Source organism: Atractosteus spatula, chromosome 19, assembly GCF_055471065.1.
Source record: "Atractosteus spatula isolate fAtrSpa1 chromosome 19, fAtrSpa1.hap1, whole genome shotgun sequence".
In the NCBI taxonomy this organism is placed as follows: Eukaryota; Metazoa; Chordata; class Actinopteri; order Semionotiformes; family Lepisosteidae; genus Atractosteus; species Atractosteus spatula.
Genome location: NC_142724.1, coordinates 2,038,278 through 2,064,894, shown reverse-complemented (window position 1 = coordinate 2,064,894; position 26,617 = coordinate 2,038,278). Strand labels below are relative to the sequence as shown.

Below are 26,617 nucleotides of genomic sequence, written 5' to 3'. Positions count from 1 at the left end.
ACTAGTACCCCCAGCAGATCACCTGTCTTCCCATCCACAAACCTGAACTCCAGGCTGGGCAAACGACATGCCTACAGATACATTAGAAGATGAGCTGTAGTATCATTTGGCCTCGAAAACACTTGATACCCAGAGATCATCTCAATTGTATCTAAAGGAAAATGAAAAAATCCGCATGCTATTATTAGAAGCACACTTGTGGAGGAGGAAGAAGTGCAGGCAGACTCCCGTCACTCGTCTCAGGTCACAGGCATCACAGACACAAGCAGGAGCCGCAGCACCGATCGGAGGAGAAGAGACACAGCCTCGAACCCGTGCCATCTGAGCCAAGGGCTCCACCTGCGCCCAGGCCCTCTCCAGCGGAGCCACTCGGAGACCACCGAAGAAAAATCAGAAAAGGAAATTCTTAACAAACGGGAGGGTGACATGTTGTAAGAGCATGGTTTCTAAATCAGAACATCAAAGCTGTGCTGCTGCCTCGTACGCAATGCAAAGCGATTATTTGTAAGAACGTGATGCAGTGCTACACGCGAGGCAAGGAAACTGCTCTTTTTCTTCATGTGCACACAGGCCTTTTCGGCTGCAGGGGGAAGCAACACTTAATCAGAGCTCCCTCTGCTGGAAGCCCACTTAAAAAAAGGACATTCCTCCTTGTAACTACGGAAGATCAACTCTGAATTCTACTTGCCCCTTCTGTACATGCATATGCACCTATCACTTCAAATACGATCTTTTTAAAGTACGTAAGAAAGCATCGGAGACAGATGGCTTGTTACAGCAGCAGAACGGCGACTGTCCCAGTTTAGAAGGATCCTGACTCAGGGTGACACAGCCGATGGCAGGCGAGGAGGGTGTGACTGCTTGACGCACTCCTCACTCACCGTGAGAGCCCGCTCTGTGCTTTTTCCCATCCGATACTCAACAACACACGGCTACAAGGGAGGCCAGGTCTTCTCTGGAAGTCTTCTCTACTTCTCTTTTCCTGGGAGTTGATTGCAATCACTGCAACACAATGACTTCTGACATTTGAAGAGTACTGTAACTACAGAGCCAGTGGTCTGCAGCACAAACAACAGCCATAAATGCATCAGGTGCTCAAAGATTGTTCTTAAACTGAGCTCATTTTTTGTGATACAACAGCAGCTTTACCTCTTTGCATGATCAGAAAGTCACAATTTGTGTTGTTAAATGGAATACAGGCATTGATAAAATATGCCTTATTTGAAAATACTCTGACCTTGTAGAAACTCCTAGACAAGAGCCCTCTGTTTCCCCCAGCCCTGCTGCACACTGGGGCAGTGCGTCCCAGGTTCTGTACCGTGGGGCACTCAACAGAGCTGTTAAGGATAATGAACACCCTCTGTTCTCTGGTCTGATGGGCAGATGTGTCAAGGCAGTGAAGTGGCATTTCTCCTCCTCACCTCACTGAGCCAGGAGCCCAAGATCTACAGACCCTGCACCTCTCACTGCCACTGTAGATATTACTAGATCCAGTTCAGTCAATTATTGATTCAATGAGTCATTTAGCTGTTCATTAATAGCTCTCAAGTGGACTCGAAAAGAATAGAATATCCTGCACCAGCAGGATGTGGGCTATGTAAACACCACCTCGTCTGGGTCCTCAAAACAATGTAACGTGCACGAGCTTCTGTAAAACACAAAAGGTGAACGGAATTGCCTATTGCCTGGAAGTCCCCAATCAACACACTTCATCAAGCAACAAAATGCAGAGGCGAGGGCATTGCGTCATCATGGCTAGACAATCCAGTCTTCATTGCACATCCTGGCCGGCATCAGGGAACACCGCCTTGATCCAGCTCACAAATATAGGGGTGGGAGTCGAAACACCCTCCCCCCCAAAAAAAAGCTACAGTCTCACTCTAACGTACGTGGAAGCAGAGGCTGACCAGCCTGTTGCTGTGAATGAATGTCAAGAGAACTGGAGCTGAGCGCTTCAACACATTAAATCCAGAGATTTTGTTGTCAGTATTCCTGCTGCTGGCAGACATGACTCACTGTAATCACTTGCACGAGCACTGCCAATTACAGTACCTTCCTTCAGCAGGGAGGGACACACAGTGTGCAATCCCCTGCAGACTGGCACAAGGCCACGGAGGCTTGACTGAGGTGGAATTCAGAGCAGACACGGCCAAGAGGGCACCTGACGCAGGTGTTCAGAGTGCAATGGCACTGACAGGCCCAACCTGAGCGCATGTCTTCAGAATGAACAGTTACACACCAACCAGTGGACACCAGTGGAAATGGTGCATGCGACCATGGCAAAGGGAGAATATTGTCGTGCTGCACTGTTACAAGGACACTGGTTTGACTTTCAGCTCCTTTCTCTCTTCAGCAAAATCCACCCCTCCCTCCCCCTGCCAACAAGTCCCACTCACTGTGTTTGAAATGACACTTTTGAGAAGATTTGATTTTGAGTCTGAGGAAGGATGACGCAATTTGCCACGGAGCAAATGGGTTGTGCTGCCAGTGAAGGCGACACCCCAACAACTTCTGGGGTGTGCTCGCCATTCGTTCTGGAACACCGGGGGCCCAGGGGGGCCAGTGGTTCCCAGCTCTCCCAGCAGAAGGGCTTGGTCCTCTCCAGCACACAGCGCGCAGGGACCTGGGAGCTGCAGGGACCACACCAAATAAGGCAAGAACACTGATGAAAACACAGAGGCAGCACAGACCCTCCCCTTGCTGAAGCCATGGCAAAGGCTTGTTTTGATACGCGTGTGTGTTTTCCTTTGCAAGTGGGTGTGCTGTAATGCAGAGTGTTGTGCAAGCAGAGAAGGAGGAGGAAGAGGGGCTGGCTGTGAGTGACTCAACTAAAACATCCGGGGCTCAAGGTACATATAAGCGCCTTGCAGGTCCCAGAGCAGAACACATCCACTCTCCAGCAGGAGCTTCAGAGTCACCAGGTTTTGATTCCTCAGCAGAAAGCAGCTCAAGCCTGTCTGTGCTCTCAGGATGAGATCCTGCGTCCTGGCTGTCCTCACCCTGGGGCTGTGTGCCCTGGGTGGGCTCTGTCTCCCCCTCAAGTCCGTCTCGGTGGTCTTCCCCGGGGACACGCTGAAGAACATGACCAACAAGGAGTTTGCCAACGTGAGTAACCCTCTCCTTCGCACCGGCACGCAGCCCTGCACTCAGGCAGCTCACATCGCAGCACGAGGCTCCCCAGTCACTGAGGCGAAGCACGGCGGGCTCGTGGAGTTCCCATCGCCTGCCTGCAGAGCAGGCTGGGTTTGAGTGGCTGGGTGGTTAAAGAGTGGTGGAGCTTGATTGCAAGTCTCCATCCTGCTCCTGGAGAGCAACAGGGTCTTCCAGCTTCCATCCCAAACAAGCAGTTCATTACTTCATTTATCCCGTTATTACAGGAAGTGTTGATGAAGATACCTATAACCTGCAGGAAAGGGGTGTTCCAGCAGTTCCAGCACCAGGGCTGCACAGCACTGGACAATTTTGAGCACTGGGTAGCAAAGTGCAGGACAGTGTGTCTGTGCCCGCAGTGCCAGGCTGCAGTGTGGAGGGCAGGAGTGTGAAGCAGGACAGTGTGTCTGTGCCCACAGTGCCAGGCTGCAGTGTGGAGGGCAGGAGTTTAAAGCAGGACAGTGTGTGTGTGCCCACAGTGCCAGGCTGCAGTGTGGAGGGCAGGAGTTTGAGTATGAATGCCTTTAAGTCAGTGGTAGACAGCACCTGGCTCGAGTTTCTGGAGCTGCCATATGAAAATATTTTTACTGGCTGGCAAAACCTTTTTCAGATCCTCTCAAACCCCTCAGAAAACTCCTTGCTTCAACAAGTCTCATACAAATGAGGCTGATTAATAAGCAGCTTCAACAACTGCAGGGACTGCAGGAAGAAAAGTGTCAGTCTGAAATCGCTTATGTGCTTTATCATGTGTCATAGAGAGAAAAGAAAATGCAATTTTTATGGCACTGCTGCAGAGAATTATCTTTAGGCAGCCGAACATTAGCTTGATTCAGATATTTTTTACTAAGCCCTGGTGACTGTTTTTAATTATGGATGGAAAATATTTTGATATTCAGATGCTAAGCCACCATGGAGAGAGTTATCTGGTTTCATTTGGAATTTTTTGGCCTAATTACTTGCTACTCGTGCCGTGTTTCTGGTGCACAGGACTGTAGCACAGTACTCTTATTTACAGATATTCACTTCAAGTCTTCAAAATGCTATGAGCAGTAACTGCCCACCAGTCCTACGGACTTTTTGTTTACTCTACAAGTAAAGGTCTGAAATAATGCCTGGAAAGAGTTTTATCAAATATCTTGCACACTGTATTCTTTCTGACGTGCTTTGGCATTTCCCTCCCGTACTTTAAGAACCACAGCTAAGAGCTTGAGAGTCAAGGTTGAGTGTCCTGGGTCAGAGGCCATGATCTCCAAGCAGAAATAACCCACTCCTTACATTGTGCAGCCTAGAGTCCACCACTGTCAAATCACACAGGTCTTCTGTAGAAAAGAATGACTTTTGATAAAAGCACTAGTTTCAACATTTCTTAAGAACATTCAGCACAATACACAGTAAATGTCAAACAGGGTGGCACAGTGGTGCAGTGGTGAGCGTTGCTGCCTCACAGCTCTGGGGCCCTTGGGTTCAATTCCCTGGGTGCTGTCTGTGTGGAGTTCGTATGTTCTCCCTGTGTGCATGTGGGTTTTCGCCAGAGTGCTCCAGTTCCTCTTACAGTCCAAAGACATAGGTAGGTTAACCTACCTAGTTAACCTGGTAAACCTATAGGTAGGTTAACCAGCTTCTAGGAAAACTGTCCGTGGTGTGAGTGTGTGCGTCTGTGACAGGGGTCCTGTCCGGGCTGTATCCTGCCCTGTGCTCCAGAGTCCCCCGTGATCCTTGACTGGGAAAAGCGTTCAGAAAAATGGATGGATAAACATTAAACAACAAAAAGTGCTCGTACGGCTCTTTATGTGTGGAAGGACAGTCGGTGGGCAACTGCAGAGCCCGGGTGGCCTGCTGCGTCTGTGCAGAGCGATCTAACCCACCGCCACCCCCTACAGGACTACCTCCAGAAGTTTGGCTATATGAACGTGCTGGACCGCAGCGGGAACCAGCAGGTTTCCAGCGAGAAGGCCCTGCGCCGGATGCAGAGGCAGCTGGGCCTGCAGGAGACGGGCCAGCTGGACAGGGAGACCCTGGACGCCATGAGGAGGCCGCGCTGCGGCGTGCCCGACATCCGCAACTACCAGACCTTCGACGGAGACCTCAAGTGGGACCACAAAGACGTCACCTACAGGTGAGGGCTGGGGAGGAGAGCAGGGGAGGGGGGTGCAGAGGACAGCAGCCGAGTTACTGGGCGACATGCAGTCAGTGAGAGGAGAAGCAAGCGGTTTCTTGATATCCACAACTCACCAGCGCATAGGTCAGACGCACGGATGATGCAAAATTTTAGAGGTAGGCTGGTGACTTTAAAACCCTGCTCTGTGGTTGCCCCTTCTGTCTTCATCATCAAGCAAGGCAGGAAGCACTGTGGGGATAGATACCGCTAAGGTGGGTGTAGTAATGTATGGTAATGTGTGTGTGTGTGTGTGTGTGTGTGTGTGTGGGGGGGGCGAATACTGCCCCCTGGTGGATGGGAGGGGCAATCACGAGGAATCAAGATCCTCCGCAGGCAGAGTACTAATTGTAACAGGATTGCCAGATATACCCTCCCCTCGCGCTGCTCTGGTCTCTGCTGAACGAGACGCATGACGGCAGCGTCTCCTCTCCTCCGGCAGGATCCTGAACTACTCCCCCGACATGGACGCCTCCCTCATCGACGACGCCTTCGCCCGCGCCTTCAAGGTGTGGAGTGACGTGACCCCGCTGACCTTCACGCGCCTGTACGACGGCACGGCCGACATCATGGTATCCTTCGGGAAGAAAGGTCCGTTTCCGGTTCCGAACACGTCCCTACCGGCCCGGTGAACGCGTTCTGTATAATACACCTGACAAAGAAAAACAGCAGCAAACCCACAGCTACCAGCAGAGAAAAACATTGATTACTCTAGTAATCTGAACATTGTCCACTGTGAGTTACACTCAACTCAAGGCTTATAGTCTGTGTCTGGGATGTAATGAAACTGCAAAGTAAGAACGTGTTTGCTTTTGTGCAAAAGAGTGTAAAATACTGGATTTGACTGGGAGAATGGAGGGCGAGACTGGTTCGTTCTGGGGGGTGTGGGCAGAGCCTGTCGCTGTGTTTGTGGCCGTTGATCTAAGAAGAAGCTGCTCGCTGTTGTGCTCCAGATCACGGGGACCCCTACCCCTTTGACGGGAAGGATGGCCTCCTGGCCCACGCCTACCCACCTGGAGAGGGCATGCAGGGAGACGCCCACTTTGATGACGACGAGTTCTGGACTCTGGGCACTGGTCCAGGTGAGGGGCCGCCTCTGGGACAGAATCTTACAAAGACAGGGGCTGGGGGATCAGACACTGGCGCTGTGGGTACAGATGTGGAGCTCGGTAGTGTCTTATAAGCAGGCCTGTGTAGCTCCGGCGGCTGATTTCTGCGACAGGAATGAAATGATTGTGTTACCATTGTCAGCCGCGTCTGATACGCTGTAAACGTCAGCGGATAAAATATTTAATAAGCCCTCTCATTCGTGTTCCTCTCAGGCTGCATCCTCTCATTTGTAACAGTACATTCCCATCTGGTGCCAAGTGTCAAATACAGGAGCTGAGAAGCTAAAAGGAGGGCTGCTCTCTGGCCCCGCTCCCTCCCCGGGCCTGAACGGGGGTCTTATTCACAGCTTGGTATCGCGGGACATGTCAGTGTGCGTGTGGGTGAGGCCGTGCTGACCCGTGTGCCCTGTGTGCTGACCCTTGTGCCCTGTCTCTCGTCTGTGACGCAGTGGTGAAGACGCGCTTCGGGAACGCCGAGGGGGCCCTGTGCCACTTCCCCTTCACCTTCCAGGGAGAGTCCTACTCCAGCTGCACCACCGAGGGGCGCTCCGACGGCCTGCCCTGGTGCGCCACCACCGCCGACTACGACCGGGACAACAAGTTCGGCTTCTGCCCCAGCGAGCGTAAGTTCCCTCCGGGCCCGGGGCGACAGCGTACAGACGCTCTGCGCGGAGACACTTCACCCGCCAGGCCGCCAGCTCTGACCGCGGGGCAGCATCAGAAGCTTCTCATGCGAGATGACACCCTTATTTCTGCCTCTTGGCCCTCGGCTGCCAGCAGAGACCTCCGTCCAGGTGCAGAACTTTACTGCCATGACAGCTAGTGGCTTGGAGTTTAGTTGAACTGAGTCTTCCACCCTGCCAGGCATAGTTCTCTCCTGCAGCACGCCGGTGCTGCAAGTGTCACCCTCTTGTGTGACGGCGGGCGAACTCTAGCTCGTGGTGTCCCGCGGGACAGCCCTCCCGCGCGGCCCTAACGCAGGCTGTCCCCCGCAGTGCTCTTCACGATCGGCGGCAACAGCGACGGCGCCGCCTGCGTCTTCCCCTTCGTGTTCGATGGCGAGTCGTACGACGGCTGCACCACGGAGGGCCGGAGCGATGGGTACCGCTGGTGCGCCACCACCGGCAGCTACGACACCGACAGGAAGTACGGCTTCTGCCCCAGCAGAGGTGAGAGCGCGAGAGCCAGGGCGCCGAGCTGTGCCCTCTGCCCTGCCAGTGCTAGCAAAACGCAGGGTGGAAGGAAGCAGGGTGACTCTTGGATCTCCGGGGCTGAAATCTGGGTTTTGAACATGTTGAGTGACAAATCGGGCCTTCAGATGAAGGGATGCTGAATGATCACAGGACAGAACTCTGGACAGTCCTGTAGGGCAGCTGGATAGAGAGGTACTGGGCCTGTGGTGTTACATGTTCTCCCTGCAGTGCCACCATGCTGCCCTCTAGTGGTGTAAACCTGTATTGACACAGATCCAGGGGCTCTGTTGCTTTGGCTTCATTGGAGGGAGATAAACTAGCTCATTTATTAGAACCTATTAGCTCGTCTCTTCAGAGTCCATCTCTTCAGGTTTTACTGAGTTAAGCAATATTATAACCCCTGCGGGGATGTGGTCCCCCAGAGCTGGGCTAGGACCAGGACCCTGCTCAGGGAGCGCTTGTTGAAGTGTCTTTGTCTCTCGCGAAGACACGGCTGTGATTGGAGGAAACTCCGAGGGAGAGCCCTGCGTGTTCCCCTTCACCTTCCAGAAGAAGAGCTACAGCTCCTGCACCAGCGACGGCCGGGGCGATGGCAAGCTGTGGTGCGCCACGACCAGCGACTACGACCGGGACCTGAAGTGGGGCTTCTGCCCAGACAGTGGTGAGAGCTGTGCTCCCCGTTCCTGCCCCCTGCACACTCCTCTTACTGCCCCCTGAACCCCCCCCGTTACTGCCCTCTATACACCCCATTACTGTCCCTTCCACCCCCCCCGTTACTACCCCCAGCCCAGCACACCCCCATTACTGCCTCCTCTACACCTCTCTTACTGCCCCCTGCACACCCCAATAACTGCCCCCTGCACCCCCGTTACTGCCCCCTGCACCCCCGTTACTGCCCCCTGCATGCCCCAATTACTGCCCCCTGCACCCCCGTTTCTGCCCCCTGCATGCCCCAATTACTTCCCCCACACACCCCTGTTACTGCCCTCCTGGTACGGTCATGATTCTGACACACCCTAGTGCGGCGCTTGTACGCAGTGACAAGACAGAACAGAGTGAAAGAGTAACCATAACAACGCGGGGCCGTCCGCCGTGGCCTGGCATGACCGGCTCGCGCTCTCCCGGGCCCTGGCAGCAGGTGTGACCCCTGTCTCCTGCCTTCCTCTTCCTGCCCCCAGGCTACAGCCTGTTCCTGGTGGCGGCCCACGAGTTTGGCCACGCGCTGGGCCTGGACCACTCCAACGTCCGCGAGGCCCTGATGTTCCCCATGTACAGCTACGTGAAGGACTTCTCCCTGCACCAGGACGACATAGAGGGCATCCAGTACCTCTACGGTGAGCCCTGGCCCTCCCTGGCCTCTGCAGCCACAGGGGACACGCAGCCCGCACACCCCTGCGACACCTCAGAAAGAGACTCACGCTCAGAAAAACTGTTTTCTTATCTTTCAGTTACATTTACACAGAATTTACTCAGAAATAGCTGTTTTCACGTCCCATCCCACGTGACCTTCAAAGATGGCAGCTGTGCTGTTGCACAAAACACTGCATCACAAACAAACACAGACAACTGAGCGCGCTGAGCACAAGGCCCCCACTGAGATGGAGTCTTCCTTTGTTCTTTCATTTTCAGTATGTCCAGCAGAAAACAGAATTATAAATGCTCCAGCCTTTTTCAAGGACGCAATGATTGCAGAATAAAGCAACGGAGGGTTAAAGGTTATAGGTTAGAGGTTATAGGTTATAGGAAGCACAGGCAGTTGCTGAATAACCCCTAGCCTTTCATCTGGACATCACTCTTCCCCTCTTCCTCCCTTCCCTCGCAGGATCCAGACCCGGCCCTGATCCCACCCCCCCCGAGCCCGGCACGACCACCGCAAGCCCCGCCCCCGGCCCCACCCCCAGCGACAAGACCCCGGAGACCTCCACGCCCACCACCCGCCCTGTGGACCCCTCCACCGACGCCTGCAACGTGGACAAGTTCGATACCATCACCGAAATCCAGGGGGAGCTGCACCTCTTCAAGGACGGGTGAGTGTGGCGCTGGCGCCGTCAGGGCAGACCCACGGGCCGGGGACAGGACAGCACAGGAAGCACAGGAGAAAACAACTTGGGCGCACATGTAGGTGGTGTGACTGATTCAGCTGGTTACTGGTGCTACCAGGTAGCTGCTGCTACCAGGCTACACTGCAAAGGCTCTTAAGTCGTTAGCGGAGAGTGGAAAGGTTGCAGAAAGTTGACACAGCAGTCAGTGTAACGGCGTAAATTAATATTGGAGAAATCCGCCCCACACTCACTCAGAATTAAGAGCTTTGTGTTTGACGTGGCTTTTCACTGAGATGTCTAGAGATGCACCATGCCCGCTGGAGCGCCTGTCCAGGAAGGTGTTAGTACGAATCCGCAGCTTTCTGTCTAGACCCACAGTAAATAAGAGGTGTGTAAGTCTGCAGCCTGGTTTCACACTCTGCTCAACGCCAGCGTCCCGGCCTGTCTGTCCTCCACAGCCAGTACTGGAGAGTGCTGTCCCAGAAGAATAACGCCATCAAAGGACCGTTCCCCATCTCCGAGAAGTGGCCGGCATTGCCCTCCACCATTGACTCTGCCTTTGAGGACCTGCTGACCAAGAAGATCTACTTCTTCTCAGGTACGGGGCCTGTTCCCACACCTGAGGGCGCAGGGCGGCCGTATGAATTACAGAGTATGTGTGTTTTCTGTGTGTCTGGGGCTCTTAGTGGGATGTCCTCAGAGAGGAGTAAGCAGGGTGCTCTGAAAGCCGGCGTGTCTGTGTAGCTCCCGCGAGCCCCAGTCTCGACCCCAGTATTGACCCACGCTCCTGTGACCTCCTGTCCCGAGCAGGCCGCCAGTTCTGGGTGTACACTGGGAAGAGTGTGCTGGGGCCCCGCGGCATCGAGAAGCTGGGCATGGCCAGCAGCGTGCAGAAAGTGGAGGGCGCCCTGCAGCGAGGGAAGGGCAAGGTGCTGCTCTTCAGCGGAGACAGCTACTGGAGGTGAGGCCCAGGGCACAGGACACAGGGCACAGGACACAGGGCACAGGGCACAGGCCCAGGGCACAGGACACAGGGCACAGGACATAGGACACAGGGCACAGGGGACAAGCCACAGGGCACAGGGCACAGGACATAGGACACAGGACATAGGACACAGGGCACAGGGGACAAGCCACAGGGCACAGGGCACAGGGCACAGGACATAGGACACAGGACATAGGACACAGGGCACAGGGGACAAGCCACAGGGCACAGGGCACAGGCCACAGGGCACAGGGCACAGGGCACAGGCCACAGGGCACAGGGCACAGGGCACAGGGCACAGGCACAGGACACAGGGCACAGGCCACAGGGCACAGGGCACAGGGCACAGGCCACAGGACACAGGGGACAAGCCACAGGCCACAGGGCACAGGCCCAGGGCACAGGGCACAGGGCACAGGACACAAGCCACAGGACACAGGGCACAGGTCCTGTCAAAGGGACAGGACACAGGACACAGGACACAGGGCACAGGTCCTGTCGAAGGGACAGGAGCTGCTCTCAACCACCATGTCTTAAAGTCTATTTTATTTCCGCGTTCACCTTTGAATGCTGAAGGTCATCTTATGTTCCCTAGTACCTAAATGACATCGCGTAATAGCCGATCCTTTGGGGAGCAGCAGTGATTCACTGGAGTAAATCTGGGAATCACATTCTGAGGAAGCATACTGGCGTTCAAATGGGGGGCTGTCCGGATGACAGACTCTTGGCTTGCCCGTGGCTGGTTTCCCTCGCTGTCTCTCCGACTGGGCCCACGCGCAGCTCGGCTCCTCTAACTCCCTGGCCCTCTCCCCCCAGGCTGGACGTGAAGGCCCAGACCATCGACAAGGGCTACCCTCGCTACATCGACCTGGTCTTCGCAGGCGTGCCTGTCGACTCCCACGACGTCTTCCTGTACAACGGTAAGTCCCCGCGCCGCTCGCTGTGGGACTGAAACTGCCGTGTTTCCAAAACAAACTCTACTCTGTTTGGCATTCAGCAGCGCACAAAAGGTCACTCCTTACACATGTTTCTTGCCGTGCTGTACACAGTACAAGCTCCTTAGTTGTGTACAGTGAAATCACAGTGAAGGCAAGGCAGGGCACAGAGGGGCATTGCGGACGGGAACGAACATGTCCGTTTTCAAAAACAACCAAAGGACCGACAACAAAAAAATGAACAAGTAAAGAAAGAATGAAATGTCCAGTAATCTGCTGTGCTTGAAAAACGGGATGCAGTCGTCCTGCTCATGACTCGGGGTCAGCTGGTCTTTGAAACGGCGGCTTGCCAGTCGCCGCGGAGGAAGTTAACTCGCTCCCTCAGCGCCACACAGGGCTCTGTGGCTCCACTCAGACTCCAGCTCTCAGCATTTCACCAGGGACAGGTCAGCAGCAATCGGCATCGCCGCTAAATGAGCAGAATACTGAACAGCAGCAGGGCGACTGTCGCCCAGCGGTCTGCTGTTATTACATGATCCCGCCAGCAGGGGGGGGTAACATGCTGTATGAAAGGAGCTTGCAGCGGGACAGCGGATCTAACTGCAGGACGGTTGGGTTGTTTTTTTTCCTCCTCAGGACACTACTATTTCTGCCGGGAGCAGTTCTACTGGAGGATGAACTCGCGCCGGCAGGTGGACCGGGTCGGCTACGTGAAATACGACATCCTGAAGTGTCCCGATAACTCGCGCCGCTACGTCTGAGCCCAACGCCCCCAAGCGCCCCCGAAACCCCAACTTCCTCACTTGCTCCCTGCGGGTTGCGGGGAGGCTAATTTATTATTTCATGCACTCTTTCCACCTTTAGAGACCTCCTGCCCTTAAAGATTTTTATAATATAGACCAGAATGAAACAACCCTTCAGACGAACCTGAGCTACATCCTGTACCTGTAATAATTTAAATTAAGACGACTCCTACACCACTGCCCTCAGCTGTGAAGGGGTCCCTCACATGTTGAGACCAGAGGTGACGAATCCTACTGCCCTTGTGTTGATTCCTAAAAGATCTCAGTTTACTGCGACCCACAATGATGTCAAAATGACCTGACTGAGGTTCACGATCATCTCGCCCAGCTTTGGGGAGAGTCTCTTTCACACGTGTAGATCAAGAGAGAGCCAGGTACAGATTCAGACACTACTGTACTGTGAGTCACTTACCAGATGAGCCAGTGTGTTGTGAAAGTGGAGACACTTTGGCCTGGATGTTGTTTTTGTGCTGTGTGTGGGGATGAATGCAAATTTGGATTTATGACTGTGATTATAATGTGGCCTCAAAAATCAAAATGTAGTTTCCACCCTGCAATTCTTCTGAGGACCTGTGGTATTGCTCAAGAATGTATACATTTTTACATATTCTATGAAACCATACCTAAATTCCTAATGTTTGGTCTTGTGTTCCAAAGACAACAGACTCGGTCATCAATTTTTATTTTATTGACTTTGAGCCGTCTGCCTGGAGCAAACGGGAACAAAAAACTGTTCTTTTCATTTTAAAGGTCTTGAGTTGTGTTAATTTAGTTATTTTTTGTATTATTATTGTTGTTGTTTTGGTTGTATTTTGATGAAACAATAAGGTGATTGCTGTATTTGTTTTTTCTTTCTATTTAAAAATGTCTGTAATACCAGAACAGGTGCTGGAAGACATGAAGCAACATAAATCTAAATTATTAATTTAAATAAAAGTTAGAATTCTCTGTAATTATTGCAGTGCTCCTAAAAGTTCAATAAAAATATACTGCATTTCTAATCTGATGACCTCTTGATTTACTTTCTGTTACTTTACATGATTTTCATCAGTATTAATGCAAGGCGTTCAGAAATCTCTTTTACCAGTTCTATCAAACAAACCATTATTATAAGTCATTAATAATGCCCCATTATGTCCCAAGCTGAAATCTATCCCAGGAGCTGTGAGAGTGCCAACAGTAACAGCCATGCCACTGTGCTGCCGATGTAAACATAATTAGTTCAAAAATTAAACCTGTACAAGCGAATAAACATGGACTGCCTACAAAGAAAAAGGCACAGACACACACAGCTTCAAACTCCTGCCCTCCACACTGCAGCCTGGCACTGTGGGCACAGACACACTGTCCTGCTGCAAACTCCTGCCCTCCACACTGCAGCCTGGCACTGTGGGCACAGACACACTGTCCTGCTTCACACTCCTGCCCTCCACACTGCAGCCTGGCACTGTGGGCACAGACACACTGTCCTGCTTCACACTACTGCCCTCCACACTGCAGCCTGGCACTGCGGGCACAGACACACTGTCCTGCTGCAAACTCCTGCCCTCCACACTGCAGCCTGGCACTGTGGGCACAGACACACTGTCCTGCTGCAAACTCCTGCCCTCCACACTGCAGCCTGGCACTGCGGGCACAGACACACTGTCCTGCACTTTGCTACCCAGTGCTCAAAATTGTCCAGTGCTGTGCAGCCCTGGTGCTGGAACTGCTGGAACACCCCTTTCCTGCAGGTTATAGGTATCTTCATCAACACTTCCTGTAACAACAGGATGAATGAAGTAATGAACTGCTTGTTTGGGATGGAAGCCTGTTGCTCTCCAGGAGCAGGGTGGAGACCTATTTCTCTGCAGCAGCTTTGCAATCAAGCTGCATTTGAATGGAGGGGCACTCCCGACTTCATGGAAGCAGCTGACCGTAGCCATCCATCCATCTTGCCATTTTCTAACCTCTTCATCCAAGTCAGGGTCGTGGGGGAACCGGAGCCTATCCCAGCAAGCAATGGGGCGCAAGGCAGGAAACATCCTGGACGGGACGCCAGTCCATTACAGGGCACACACACAGAGACACACTCACACCAGGGCCAGTTCTGCCAAAAAAACAATTAACCTCCCGGCATGTCTAAGGTCCCACTTCCCAGCCTTTTGGCTCAGATCTAGTGCAAGTGGCACGTCCACAGCATTGGGAAGTGAGCGAAGAACCGAAGAGAGCCTGAGTCGGTACCACTTTGGGTCGAGCCCGTTGGGTTAAGGCCAGAAAGCAGCTGAGCTGGGCAGGAACCAGCATTTTCTCTCTTCTCTCTTTACTCCCCCCAGTGTTAACCTTCTTAAAAAAAGCAGTATGTCTATGGGCTGGGAGGAAGCAGGAGCACCCAGAGGAAACCCACAGGCAGGGAGAACATGCAAACTCCACACAGACAGCAGGTCTGGAATTGAACCCAGGGCCCCAGTGCTGCAAGGCAGCAGTGTTAACCACCGTGACACCATGCCCCCCATGTTGATTGTAACCTTGAGGTGAATTTCTATTGCTAATTTGAGTAACCAGCGAGGGCAAGAATGGCTAACGTGAACAAGACGAATGTGATTGCAGAAGAGAACACAGTAAATGAGGCATCTCCAGCTCGGTACCCCTGGATTTCTGCAGACTACAGCACAGCTGTCATCATGCTGATGGCTTGCGGCATCAATAGCGCGCAGAGCTGTGTGGAGATCGTGTCAGGAATGACAAAACCTTTAATATTTGGTTTTCAGATTTTCACACAAGTGTCCAACTCAATAGCCAAGTCTTGAGTGGACTTCCAGGTTTTCTCATAATACCTGTGTGTAAATGCTAGGGAGGGACAAAGTAATGCGAAATTCAGTGCCAGATTTGGGGGGATTTTAAGGCATGAAGGTTTAAAGAACTCTGAAACCAGTTCGGACCATTTTCAGACAACACCACTGTGAAGTACTTACCGGGGGAGTAGACACTTCCCCCGTTTTAAAAATAAAGCAATACTAAATAACTACCACGGACAGGTGATGGAAAAGCGGGTACTTATATTCAAAACAAAACTTAGAATAATGACACGACTCATAATAAACCTCCAGCTGTTTATATCTCCATGGCCTTTCTCGTACAACATATTCTTCCGCGCCCCCGTGCCACAGTACTGTTGCCTTACGCCGCGAGAAATAGTCCACGGTTCTCGACAAAAACAAGCTACAAAACGCGAAGACTTTTTATTTCGCTGGCCGTTCGCTCACGACGGACCGACGTTCAGGGTGCTAGCCCTACGTGAGCCTACAGCAAGCGCTGGGTGGCCCAATCTGTGCCCGCCGGGCCCCCCCCTCCCCCTTTAATAAAAAAATGAAGTTGATAAATAAGATCCGGCCGGCGTCCTCGGCAGAGAAGGCGGTACATGGCGCCCGAGCAGAATGCCGGAGCGGTTATAGCAGAAACAGATCTGGTTCGCGTCTCAGGGGCCGAGGGCAGCAGGGAGGCGACTCGGAACCGAAGCAGGGGTGAGGGAGACATTCGGGGGTTCCGGCCGCGGAGCGAAAGAGGGGGTTTGTTTTCCGTCGGGGGAGGTAGCTGGGCGGTCTGTCCGCGCCGAGGAGGCCCTCGGGGTCCCTCAGGCTGCAGTTAGGAGCTCGCGGACCTGCCTGAGCGGAAAGCGGGCTGGGGGGGGGCGGGGAGCGAACATGGCGGCGCGCAGCAGGCAGTGGGGAGGGCAGCTAGGCCTGGGCGCTGGAGTTTTTTTCCCCCTTCTTCTTCTTCAATTAAGGGGGGGGGGGAGAGAAAGGAAGAGGGTTTGATGAAGAGTGCGGCGGCGGCGGCGGCGGCGGACGTGGACGAGTTGGAGCGATTGAAATAAAATTAAAATTTTAAAAAAAAGTTGTTCGTCGAGACGGGTTCTTACGAAACGCCCAGGCGTTCTTTCTCCGGGGGGGGGGGGGGTCGTGTTAAATCGCTGCAGCAGTGTCCTCGACTAACTCCCCCCCCTCCCTCGTTGGGCAGTGAAGGTCTGAAAGACGCTTCGAGACGGTGCCCTGAAGCACAGCCCAGTCCTCCCATCGACACAGTTCTGCTCAGACACATGTCCCTGTGCTGCACAACGCGTCGCCTGTCCACGCACCGCCCCAAGAGAGCCCCCACACACGAGTTTAAGCCCTAAATAACTGTGCAGCTGTACGATCAATTAAACGAAATAGCCGCCTTGCATACAGCTAACACCTTTTTTTTTATACCAGGGCTAGACATCATTGCATGATTAGGGTTTCGGGGACAGTAGCTAAATTGTAATTATGAATGTAAATAAGGAGACCTTGTGGATTGACATCGCTTAAAAAGCTGGTATAAAGTAGCCCTACCCAAACAGAGCACCTTTCTGAGCCCATTAGAAAGTATCAGTAACAAGTAAGTCCCACACTCATGATAACTTTATTTTCCTTTTCTTGAAACCTACAAGGTGGTGAAAATCTCCAATGGAGAGCCCTTCGCCTTTTTTACTTTCACGGGTTAGCCGTACTGAAGTTTCGTGTTTTCTGTCTTGGAGCTCCTGGGGGAACAATTATCCTTAAGGATTTAAGGGGTTTAAATTGCAATAATCTTTACAAATTAAGAAGGAGCTGTAAGGCAGCTAAATTGTTCATAACCAGAGTAGAATTTAGCCAGGACATTGTGGTTAACACTTTTAGTTTACAAGACAGTGGCCATGAAAGCTTTAATGAACAAATATTTAGGTCCACAGTTTAACGTCTCATGTAAAAGATGGCACCTTCCACAGCAGCATCAATGGTCACTATCCTGGGGCATTGCTTTGGAAACAGGTCCAGAAGGAGGAGTGCCACCTACTGGTCCACTAGGTCTTTGAGACAGTTCTACCTGTATTTAGTTAAGTTTTTTACAGAGCTCTGCACTTTATCACATTAAGGAACAAGGAACATGCCCTTACCAGGAGTTTGATATAACTGGAGAAGAGAAATTTCAGTAACATTAAGTGATCCTTTTAGTGTCTTGCACTGGTGAGGTGTTTTTTTTTTGGCTGTGAGGTCAGGGAGTCGCAGTGGTGAGCATTGCTGGGGCCTTGGGTTCAGTTCCGGGGGTGCTGTGTGTGTGGAGTTCGTATGTTCTCCCCGTGTTCATGTGGGTTTCCTCCCACAGTCCACAGACATGCTGGTGGGTTAATTGGCTTCTGGGAAATTGTCGGTCTGCTCTGTGATGGACTGGCGTCCCACCCAGGGTGTACCCCGCCTTGCACCCCGCTGCTTGCTGGGATGGGCTCCGGCTCCCCAGAATGGGGTGAAGCGGTCAGAGAATGGCTGGACGGACGTGTGAGATGGCGAGGGCGCGGTGCGCTCGGGAGTTCTCCGGTAACGGCTCTTCCCGTCTGGGTGTGTCCCCGCAGGGCAGCATGGACTCGGAGGAGAATGAGGTGGAGAGCAGCAGCGACGCGGGGCCCTCGGGCCTGGAGCAGCCCTCCGAGAGCGGCCTGGGCATGGAGACGTCCGAAGCCATGTCCGCCGACAGCAGCGACACGGCGGCCCCGCCCCTCCTCGCACCCGAGTCCGACTCCCACGTGGGACAGAGCTCCGAGGGGCTGGTGGTGAGCCTGGTCCGACACCTGCGGGGGGAGATATCTCACACGACAGTGACGCATGCTGTCTGTATTAATAATCTCACAGGCTTTAACTCTAAAATTCCCTTGTGTTCCCAGTATTAGAACTAAGACTGTGCCTCCTAATTTGAAGTGTAAGGAGTCTTTTGTATGCCTGTTTTTGGAATATGAAATAACGTTTTGGGATGATAGTGGATGTTTAATAATAATAACAATACCAACAAGAATACTCCTTACACTTATGTAGTGCTTTTTTGGACACTCCACACATAGCGCTTTACAGGTAATGGGGATCCCCTCCACCACCACCAGTGTGCAGCCCCACCTGGATGATGCGAAGGCAGCCATAGTGCGCCAGGACACTCACCACACACCAGCTCTCAGTGGGGAGGAGAGCAGAGTGATGAAGCCAGTTCATAGATGAGGATGATTAGGAAGTGATGATTGATAAAGGCCAATGGGAAATTTGGCCAGGGCGTCTGGGGCAAAGATTCCAGATTGCAGCTGTAACTCCTGTGTTTCTGTGCTTTAAGGAGTTGATCCCAGAGACCAGCTCCAGCACCGATGTTAGAGCTGTCATCCATCTCCCGGACTCCTCCTCCGTCGCCCAGTCGACCAGGGTCTCCAGCGTCTCCACGGTGACGCAGTCCATCCTGGTGTCGGAGTCGGCGCAGGTGCTGGTGCATTCCAGCGCGGTGTCCGATGGCGCCATGATCGTGTCCGATTCCACGGCCTCCACCTCTACCGACCTGGGCTCCGCCATCGACAAGATCATCGAGTCCACCATCGGGCCGGACATCATAAGCGGTCAGACATCAGGGCCCTCTCCGTTAGCCTGTGCTCTCTTTGCTCAAAGAGTCTCCCGCAGTTCAGCTGGGACCACTACCACTGTAATCGCAGGCACCGTGATGTATCTTATTTCATTTGAATAAACTTACTATTGCAAGTTTTTGGCAGGAACACAAGCAGTTTAACTAGTCAAAGCTCACAAAAGTCTGAAGTCTTCCCAGGGGTCCAATTAAGAAGTGAAGAACTGAGAAGTGCAGCCCGCGTGTGGAGACTTTGTGTGCTTTGTTTTCTGGGGCTGCTGTTCTTCCTGATGTTATAGCCATGTCTCTGTGCTTCAGGCTGTATCACAGTGACCAGTGCAGAGGAGGGAGGTGCTGAGACCACCCAGTATCTCATTCTGCAGAGACCGGACGATGGTCAGTATATCCCTGCCCTGCTCATAGCCCATTCTAGCAGTCGTTACACAGCAAAGTACCATTAAGTGTTTCAGTAGACTTTATACCCTACTGCTGTCATATAGATGTACTGTAAAGCTGCCCTGCCTTAATCTGACACATCTTGCATGATGAAGTTTAAAGTTTAGTTTTGTAATAAAACAGAATATAACCTTGGCAGAGCAGAGACCCAAGTTCAGCTGTGAGCATTTCTCACAACTGCTTTTCACTGGACGGTGTTTTGATGGCAGTGCTTTTGCGTGACGCCCTCCCTGTCGCCAGGTGCCCCCATGGTGTCCCAGATGTCCTCCTCTGCCCTGTCCAGCCGCATCACCATTGAAGCACTAGGGGAGCGACCGACTTCCACCTGTCTGGACCAGTCAGAGCTGACGGAGGGCCGGCGGACGAGCCTGCCCGACCACGAGGGGATGGACCCAGACCAGCCCGACCAGCCCGGGCACTCGGGGTACCCTGAGCACGAGGAGCACATGAGCCACCCTGACCAGACTCGGCACTCCCAGTACATGGAGTGCAGCGCAGATGACCCCAGCCACTCCCAGTACATGGAGTGCGCGGTCGATACCCCCGACCAGCCCCAGCACTCCCGCTACGTCGACTGCAGCGCGGATGACCCCGAGCAGTCGAGGCACTCGCAGGGGTACATGGAGTGCGGCGGGGAGGACGACTCCAACCAGTCGCGCCATTCGCAGTACGTGGAGTGCAGCTCCGACCGCCCGGGCCGGCCGCAGCACTCGCAGTACGTGGAGTGCGCCGTGGACCGCTCTGACCAGGCCCTGCACTCTCCGTACGACCACTGCGGCGTGGGCCACTCGGAGCAGCCTCAGCACTCGCAGCCGTACGTGGAGTGCATCGTGGACGGCCCCGACCAGCCCCAGCACTCCGAGTACATCGAGTGCTGCGTGGACAATTCGGATCAGCCGCAGCACTCCCAGGACTACACGGACTGCGACCAGCCCCAGCACTCCTGCTATATCGAGTGTAGCGCTGTCCCCGACTCGGACGGGCCCCAGCACTCCCTGTACGAGGAAGAGGACTCCGTGGATCACCCTGACCAGCCCCAGCGCTCTCAGTTCGTGGGATGCAGTGCCGAAGCCATTGGCAGCGCCCAGCGGTCCCAGCATGTGGGGTGCTCCGGGCAGCTTCCCGACCAGCCCCAGGGCTCCCACTACATCGAGAGCAGTGGGGATGTTCCCGAAGAGCCCCGGCGCACGGCGTACCCCGAACGGGAAGCCGTCCCGCACCAGGCGCTCCACCTGGGCCGGGAGACGGAGAGGGGGCGCGCGAGGGGGCTGCCCGCCGAGGCGGGGCTCAGGGACCGGCCCCCCGACCTGGCAGAGCTGGAGGAGATGATGGAGGTGGTGGTGGTGCAGCAGTTCAAGTGCAAGATGTGTCCCTACAAGAGCGTCTCCAAGGACACCCTCATCAACCACATGAGAGACAGGCACTTCAAGCACACCGGTGGGTCACCGTCTCTGAAAGCAGAGCACGCCTTGAGAAGCAGCACCCCTGCTTAGAGCAGGATAAAGCAATCAAGGCGCTGATTACTTAGTAGGAATGAGCCAGAATGACCATCTTCTGTAGATGTACTCTCCTGTTTTTTGTAGAACATATTACATATTATATGTTACATATTATTATAACATCAGGAAGACACGTGTGTGGTTGAAACAATTCTAAATTTATTTTTAATCAGTGCTAGAGCTTGGAAACCGAATCAGATCGACATGTTGCGCAGTGAGAGTGTTCCCTTCCTGAGTTTCTTCTGTTGCATCAGAGAAGAATGTTAAATGCCCTTTAACCTTTACATGCCTTAGTCACACCCACTGAATAGCAGGTGGTAAGTTCTGCAAACAGAGGTAGCGCCCAAGTAAGAGTGGATTCTGGCAAGAGGACACGTTTTAGGAAACCCGGGTCAGTTATTTTTCCAGGAGGATTCCGCACGCAGCAGACCATGTTTTCGTAGAGCGTCATCGCCAGGGTCCTCTTGGGTCTTGGTGTAACTTGTCAGGCACGTGCAGGCTCTGTCGTGCCGCCAGCGAGAGAGGCGCCGGTCCTCCTCCTGGCTCGAACCCTCCTGCCAGGCACTGTGGTCCGCGCAGCGAGTCGAAAGATGAGCGACCCTGGCAGAGGAGAACATTTGCAGGTCGTTGTTCCTGCCATGCTGGTATAGGAGTGTAGAAGAGGCAAGTCTGGAAACCTTCGGGGATCTAGAGTTGAGTGGATATGAAAGTAAGGAGTGCTGCTGACACACACACGCATGTTTTAATGTCTTCATTCACCATCGTCTTCCCCGGCTGTGTTGCCGCAGGAGCCCCGCCACCGAAGAAGCGCGGGCGCGGGCGCCCACGGCGCTGTGAGTCCCCCGTCCCCCGGCAGGGCGAGGTGAAGGCGGAGGAGCCCGCGGAGGAGGAGGACGACGACATCGTCGATGCCGGAGCCATCGACGACCCCGCAGGTGAAGTGCAGGCCCGGCGCACGCCTTCGCCCGCTGGCGCCGGCGCACGGGTGGAGAGGTGGGAGGCCCGCTCGCGCAGGACCTCGAAAGCCTGCTTCGAGGGCTTAACGAGAGGAGCCGCGAAATGAACGAAAGTTTCCAAGTCGGACTTGATTTTATTAACGTTTTAACCATATGTGCTCGTGGCCTGCACACGGAGCTTTGAAACGGGGCGGGTTATAGGGCGCGTCCTCTCTCTCTTTGTCTGATGAGACGTCTCTCCCCAGACGACAGCGACTACAACCCGGCCGAGGACGACTGCAGGGGCCGCCAGCCTGCCCTCCTCCGTACTGCCCCCTCCTCATCCTCACAGGACCGGCCACGCCGCAAGGTGACGCGTCCCAGGAAGTTCCCCTACGCCGAAGGAACGCACAGCGGCACAGGTGGGTCTGCCAGCCCGGCCCCTCCTGGTGTGGCTGTTCCAGATTGCATTCCTCTGCTTTTCTTCATTTATCGCTTGCTGGCCAGGGCGCTGAAGGCTGTAGGCCTGCTAACTCCCCCTGGGGTTGCTCTTTGTCTGCCCCTTCAGTAACGACAGCCGATCCCCTGACATCCCAGGTGGCCCATAGGAGCGCAGACCCCAAGGCGTCGGAGGAGGCCAGCTCCTCCGGGCTGGAGACCGGGCCGCCCTCCTCTGCCCTCGAGAACGGCACGGAGCCCGGAGTCAGCCAGTCGGATTCAGAGAACAAGGATCCGTCCTCCAACACGGGATCGGAGGATGTGGACTTCTACCCCAGAAAACGGGGAAGGCCCTCTAAGCGGTTTCTCTGCAAGAAGTATAAGAAGTACATGACCCGCAAGTAAGATGCAGTGATTGTGATTTGCTGCAGTTGCTTGTCCTCTGATTGTGTGCTTTTTTTTTTCCTACTGTAAAGTGCTTGTAGTAGCTACTTCTAAAGACACTGTATAAAATAATGTTTTATTCGGCAAATTTCAAACGGACCTTTTTAAACATTTTCTTAACTTTTTAATAACAAAAATTGCTCTGCTAGATTAAATGGTTTGAGATGTTTCCCGGTCAGACGAGTTTCCCCCCCCCCCCCCCAACTCTTGATGTGATGTACTGTTTTGCTGTTCTAACGCTAGGTACTACTACAAATCCCACAAGCCCCTGCTGAGGCCCCACAACTGTCGCGTCTGTGGGTCCCGGTTTCTGTCGCAGGAGGACCTGCGCTTCCACGTGGAGTCCCACGAGGGCAATGACCCCGAGAGCTTCAGGTGCCTGCAGTGCGCCTACCGGTGCAAGCGCTGGTCCTCGCTGAAGGCAAGTACGCTCCACAGCCTGGAGCTGGACCGCAGATGTAATTCAGCTGCCTGAGAGTTTTCTTCTAAACACCTTGCACTACTCTCCTCTTTGGAGGAGACAAGCAGTCAGTCTTGAGTTTGTACTCGTCTGTTTGTTTCCTGTTGCCTGGATCGTGGTCTTGGTCTTGGTATCCGATGAAGAAGACCTGCGAAACTTCATTCAGACGACCTTCATGACAGACCCGGGATAGCGGAGATTGGCCCTGATTAACAAACTCACTGCACTTGCAGCCATCGGGACTGGGACCCCCAGAAGTTTAGGGGTTTTTGTTTTCCTCTCCTCTGTGCCCGTACGGTCAGCTGTCGTTATTTTGGCAACCGTTGTGCAAATCTGTATATCTCGGTGCCAGACCTGTTGCAAAGGGGCACATGGGAAATAAAATATTGATTGATTGTTTTCTAATAAGCTAATTAAATTGCATTGGAGGGATGAATCACCCAAACCCTGTTCAAGGAAACAGTTTAAAGGAGAAGAAACATTCCACATCAGTCTTAAGGTTATGTTAAATCTTCGACCAAAAACATCAGCCACAGTGGGTGAATCTACTCACACCTGCCCCCTCTTACTTTAGGAGCACATGTTCAACCATGTGGGAACCAAGCCCTACAAGTGTGAGGAATGTGACTACACCAGCGTGTACAAGAAGGATGTGATCCGCCACTCCGCTGTGCACAACAAGGACAAGTAAGAGCTGGGACCCTGGGGGGTGTGGTGCTCTGAGACACAGGGGACAGGGCCTCCTGGGTGGACAGAAGTGTGATCAGGGGAACATGATGGTTTGAATATTAGAGAAGGGGAACTGCACTGAGGTAGTAAATTGTACTGTGAATCTGGGGGTAATGACTGCTGATATCAGAGGGTATGTGACTAATACGTGTATCTTTTCTTTCTTTCAGGAGAAAAAAGTCAGACTTGGTAAGTTTGTTGTAACGGTAGAGATCTTTAACTCTCAAGGTAGCATGGAGTGTTGCTAAGCATGACCTGTGAGAAGCAAACAGGTTTTTGAACATTGGCTTTAGATGCTCGTTTCTCCTGGTTTCTGCCAGATTCCCAAAATCACCCAGTACCCTTGCCCGGTGTGCAACCGCGTGTACCCCATGCAGAAGCGCCTGACGCAGCACATGAAGACCCACAGCACAGAGAAACCACACATGTGCGACAAGGTGAGCAGCGGCCCGGACTGGGAGCTATGAAGAGTTAAAAAAAGTAAAAAGCCTTTTTGCGAGTTTTTGCAAACACTGTTAGCAGTTCCCTTAAAACAAAGCTCAAGCACTTGCGCATTTAACAGAGGATGTGCCTCACGGTTTGTGATTATTTTACTGCTTCAGTGACGGCTGAGTTGCCTCATTAATACCAGCCCGAATCTGTACAGTGTTACCAGCATTGCAACAGTCCCGTGTACCATGCCTTGCTTTCACCATGTTTTCCACAGTGTGTACACTGATTTACCATACCTTTCCACACCTTACCATGCTTTGGCCATGATTTCACTGCGCCTCACTGCTCTGAATTCTGCCTGTTGCTACAGTACATCACAGGAGACAGTGGCCCTACGCGGTGGTAGCCTGGTCAGAATCCGAAAGAATTTTTAAACGCCGAGAAGCAGGGGGGCAACACAAAGGATTGTGGGGGTCTGGAACAAGCTGTGCAGCCGTGCTATGAAAGACGTCAAGAAACAGCTTGCTGAGACACTCGGAGGCAAATGGACTAGATGGGCTAGCTCTGGTTTGCAAAACGTGCTTCTGAAACCTGTCTCACACATTGTGTCTTTTGCTTTGGCCCTGCAGTGTGGGAAGTCATTTAAGAAACGCTACACCTTCAAGATGCATCTCCTCACACACATCCAGAGCTATGGGAACAGGTCAGAGCAAGCTATTTCTGATAATACCCGTACCTTTTATTTCTACTCTTATTAGTATAAGGAGCAGAATACCGCTCTGTAGTAATTTATTGCAATTATGTATTTTACTGTTCTTTGGTGTTACATGTGGTTTTAAGATACAGACAGGCTGTCTTATGTATGCAAATTTAAAATTCCACCTCTGCTGGTCTTCCCTTGTCAGGTTCAAGTGCGAGTTCTGTGAGTACACGTGTGACAACAAGAAGCTTCTGCTCAACCACCAGCTGTCCCACACCAGCGACAAGCCCTTCAAGTGCGACTACTGCAAGTACTCCACCACCAAGGAGGACTTCCTGGTGTCGCACATGGCCATCAAACACACCGGTGAGGAGAAAGTGGCCCTGGCTCTGCTCTGATGAACAGCCGTGCCTTTCTGTCTTGTAGTGCTGCCGCTGAAGGCGTTTCGGAAAGCAAAGAGCAGCTTGCATCCAGCTCAGATCGTGCCACTATCGCATCAAAGCCTTGCTGGGGCCAGCCTCGGGATCGTTTTTTCCTTGTCAGATCGCAGCGGCGCAAGAAACGCAAGATTCGGCAAGATGACGAATGACAGATTCAGCTTGTGCACATAAAAGTGCAGCTGAGAGTCTTTGGAAATGTTGATCCCACTGTGCAAACTGGCTTTACAGAGCCAGGGCCTTTGGTTCTCTAAAAGGGAGCCCGGCCTCAGGTGCCGGGTTTGTGGTGTGCCGTCTGCTGGCTTAGGTTGAATCCTGACTGGACCCGACGAAGGAGGTTTGTGTACGAGGCTCATTTCTTTGCCCTTTACCCCCCCCCACCAGGAGAGAAGCCGTTCTCCTGCGACTTCTGCCACTTCATGACGAAGCACAAGAAGAACCTGCGCCTCCACGTGCAGTGCCGGCACCCCGAGACCTTCGAGGAGTGGTGCAGGTTGCACCCCGAGGAGCCGCCCCGCCGCCGCCGCCCCTTCTTCACCCTGCAGCAGATCGAGGAGCTCAAGCAGCAGCACGACCACACGCAGGCAGTGCAGGAAGGCATCCGCGGGCCCATCGTAAGGGCGGGGTCTGGGCTGGGGGGCGTGGTCGGGGAGGGGGTCAGGGGCGGGGCCCATGGGGCGGGGGCGTGGTCTGGGCTGCGGTCAGGGGGTGGGTTCTGGGCTGTGAGCATGGTTAGGGTGGGGCCCAGGGGGCAGGGGCAGGGTCTGGGCTGTGGGCGTGGTCGGCGGGGGGGGCCCAGGGGGCAGGGGTGCCGCTGGTAACATACAGAGTGCATCAGCAGCAACATGGCTATGAAAGTATGAGGGTGAGGTCACGCAGGAGCAGGGCTCAGGGAAATACTGGGAGAGGAAAACATGGCGATGAGAGAAAAGAGCAGCTTAGCCTTTGGTTTCACAGGGGCCTGATAAGAACGTCAGAAAGTTTACAAACATGAGGTGGCAGACTGGCCCCCATGAGGAGTGGCCGGTTCAGTCCAACTCATTCTATCTCTCTCTTTTTTCTTTGACACGGCTGTTGGAAGGTCTCGATGGAGCAGGTCGCCTTTCAAGCGATGCAGCCGGTGGGGAACTCTGGGGTCTCTCAAGACTCCCTGGAAAATGCCACTATTATCTACGAGCAAGGTGAGCCGGAGACTTTCCTACAGCAGACAAAATAAGTCACCTAGGAGACCAGGCTGAGGAAAGCTTTTCTTTTTCTCTCCTGGAGTAAGGAGTATGGAAGTCAACCTCTCCATTCATTCTCTTAAC

The 26,617-nt window shown here is 53.3% G+C and overlaps 1 protein-coding gene across 1 annotated transcript in view; it reads left to right on the top strand.

The window, feature by feature from the left end:
• Positions 1 to 2,855: 2,855 nt before the first annotated feature.
• The window catches only part of znf335 (zinc finger protein 335), a 30,916-nt gene continuing 7,154 nt past the window's right edge, over positions 2,856 to 26,617 (top strand). Inside the window, exons 1-29 of the mRNA XM_088937824.1 lie at positions 2,856 to 3,105; positions 5,031 to 5,266; positions 5,748 to 5,896; positions 6,259 to 6,387; positions 6,864 to 7,037; positions 7,410 to 7,583; positions 8,095 to 8,268; positions 8,786 to 8,941; positions 9,430 to 9,634; positions 10,108 to 10,247; positions 10,460 to 10,610; positions 11,451 to 11,554; positions 12,206 to 12,324; positions 15,807 to 15,875; positions 17,762 to 17,959; positions 18,505 to 18,778; positions 19,099 to 19,176; positions 19,477 to 20,673; positions 21,524 to 21,670; positions 21,937 to 22,092; positions 22,239 to 22,509; positions 22,796 to 22,973; positions 23,587 to 23,699; positions 23,912 to 23,930; positions 24,062 to 24,178; positions 24,803 to 24,876; positions 25,079 to 25,239; positions 25,695 to 25,924; positions 26,392 to 26,491. Of these exons, the coding sequence (XP_088793950.1) occupies positions 2,971 to 3,105; positions 5,031 to 5,266; positions 5,748 to 5,896; positions 6,259 to 6,387; positions 6,864 to 7,037; positions 7,410 to 7,583; positions 8,095 to 8,268; positions 8,786 to 8,941; positions 9,430 to 9,634; positions 10,108 to 10,247; positions 10,460 to 10,610; positions 11,451 to 11,554; positions 12,206 to 12,324; positions 15,807 to 15,875; positions 17,762 to 17,959; positions 18,505 to 18,778; positions 19,099 to 19,176; positions 19,477 to 20,673; positions 21,524 to 21,670; positions 21,937 to 22,092; positions 22,239 to 22,509; positions 22,796 to 22,973; positions 23,587 to 23,699; positions 23,912 to 23,930; positions 24,062 to 24,178; positions 24,803 to 24,876; positions 25,079 to 25,239; positions 25,695 to 25,924; positions 26,392 to 26,491 (5,428 nt within the window). The 5' untranslated portion in view covers positions 2,856 to 2,970. The remainder of the gene's footprint in view (positions 3,106 to 5,030; positions 5,267 to 5,747; positions 5,897 to 6,258; positions 6,388 to 6,863; positions 7,038 to 7,409; positions 7,584 to 8,094; positions 8,269 to 8,785; positions 8,942 to 9,429; positions 9,635 to 10,107; positions 10,248 to 10,459; positions 10,611 to 11,450; positions 11,555 to 12,205; positions 12,325 to 15,806; positions 15,876 to 17,761; positions 17,960 to 18,504; positions 18,779 to 19,098; positions 19,177 to 19,476; positions 20,674 to 21,523; positions 21,671 to 21,936; positions 22,093 to 22,238; positions 22,510 to 22,795; positions 22,974 to 23,586; positions 23,700 to 23,911; positions 23,931 to 24,061; positions 24,179 to 24,802; positions 24,877 to 25,078; positions 25,240 to 25,694; positions 25,925 to 26,391; positions 26,492 to 26,617) is intronic.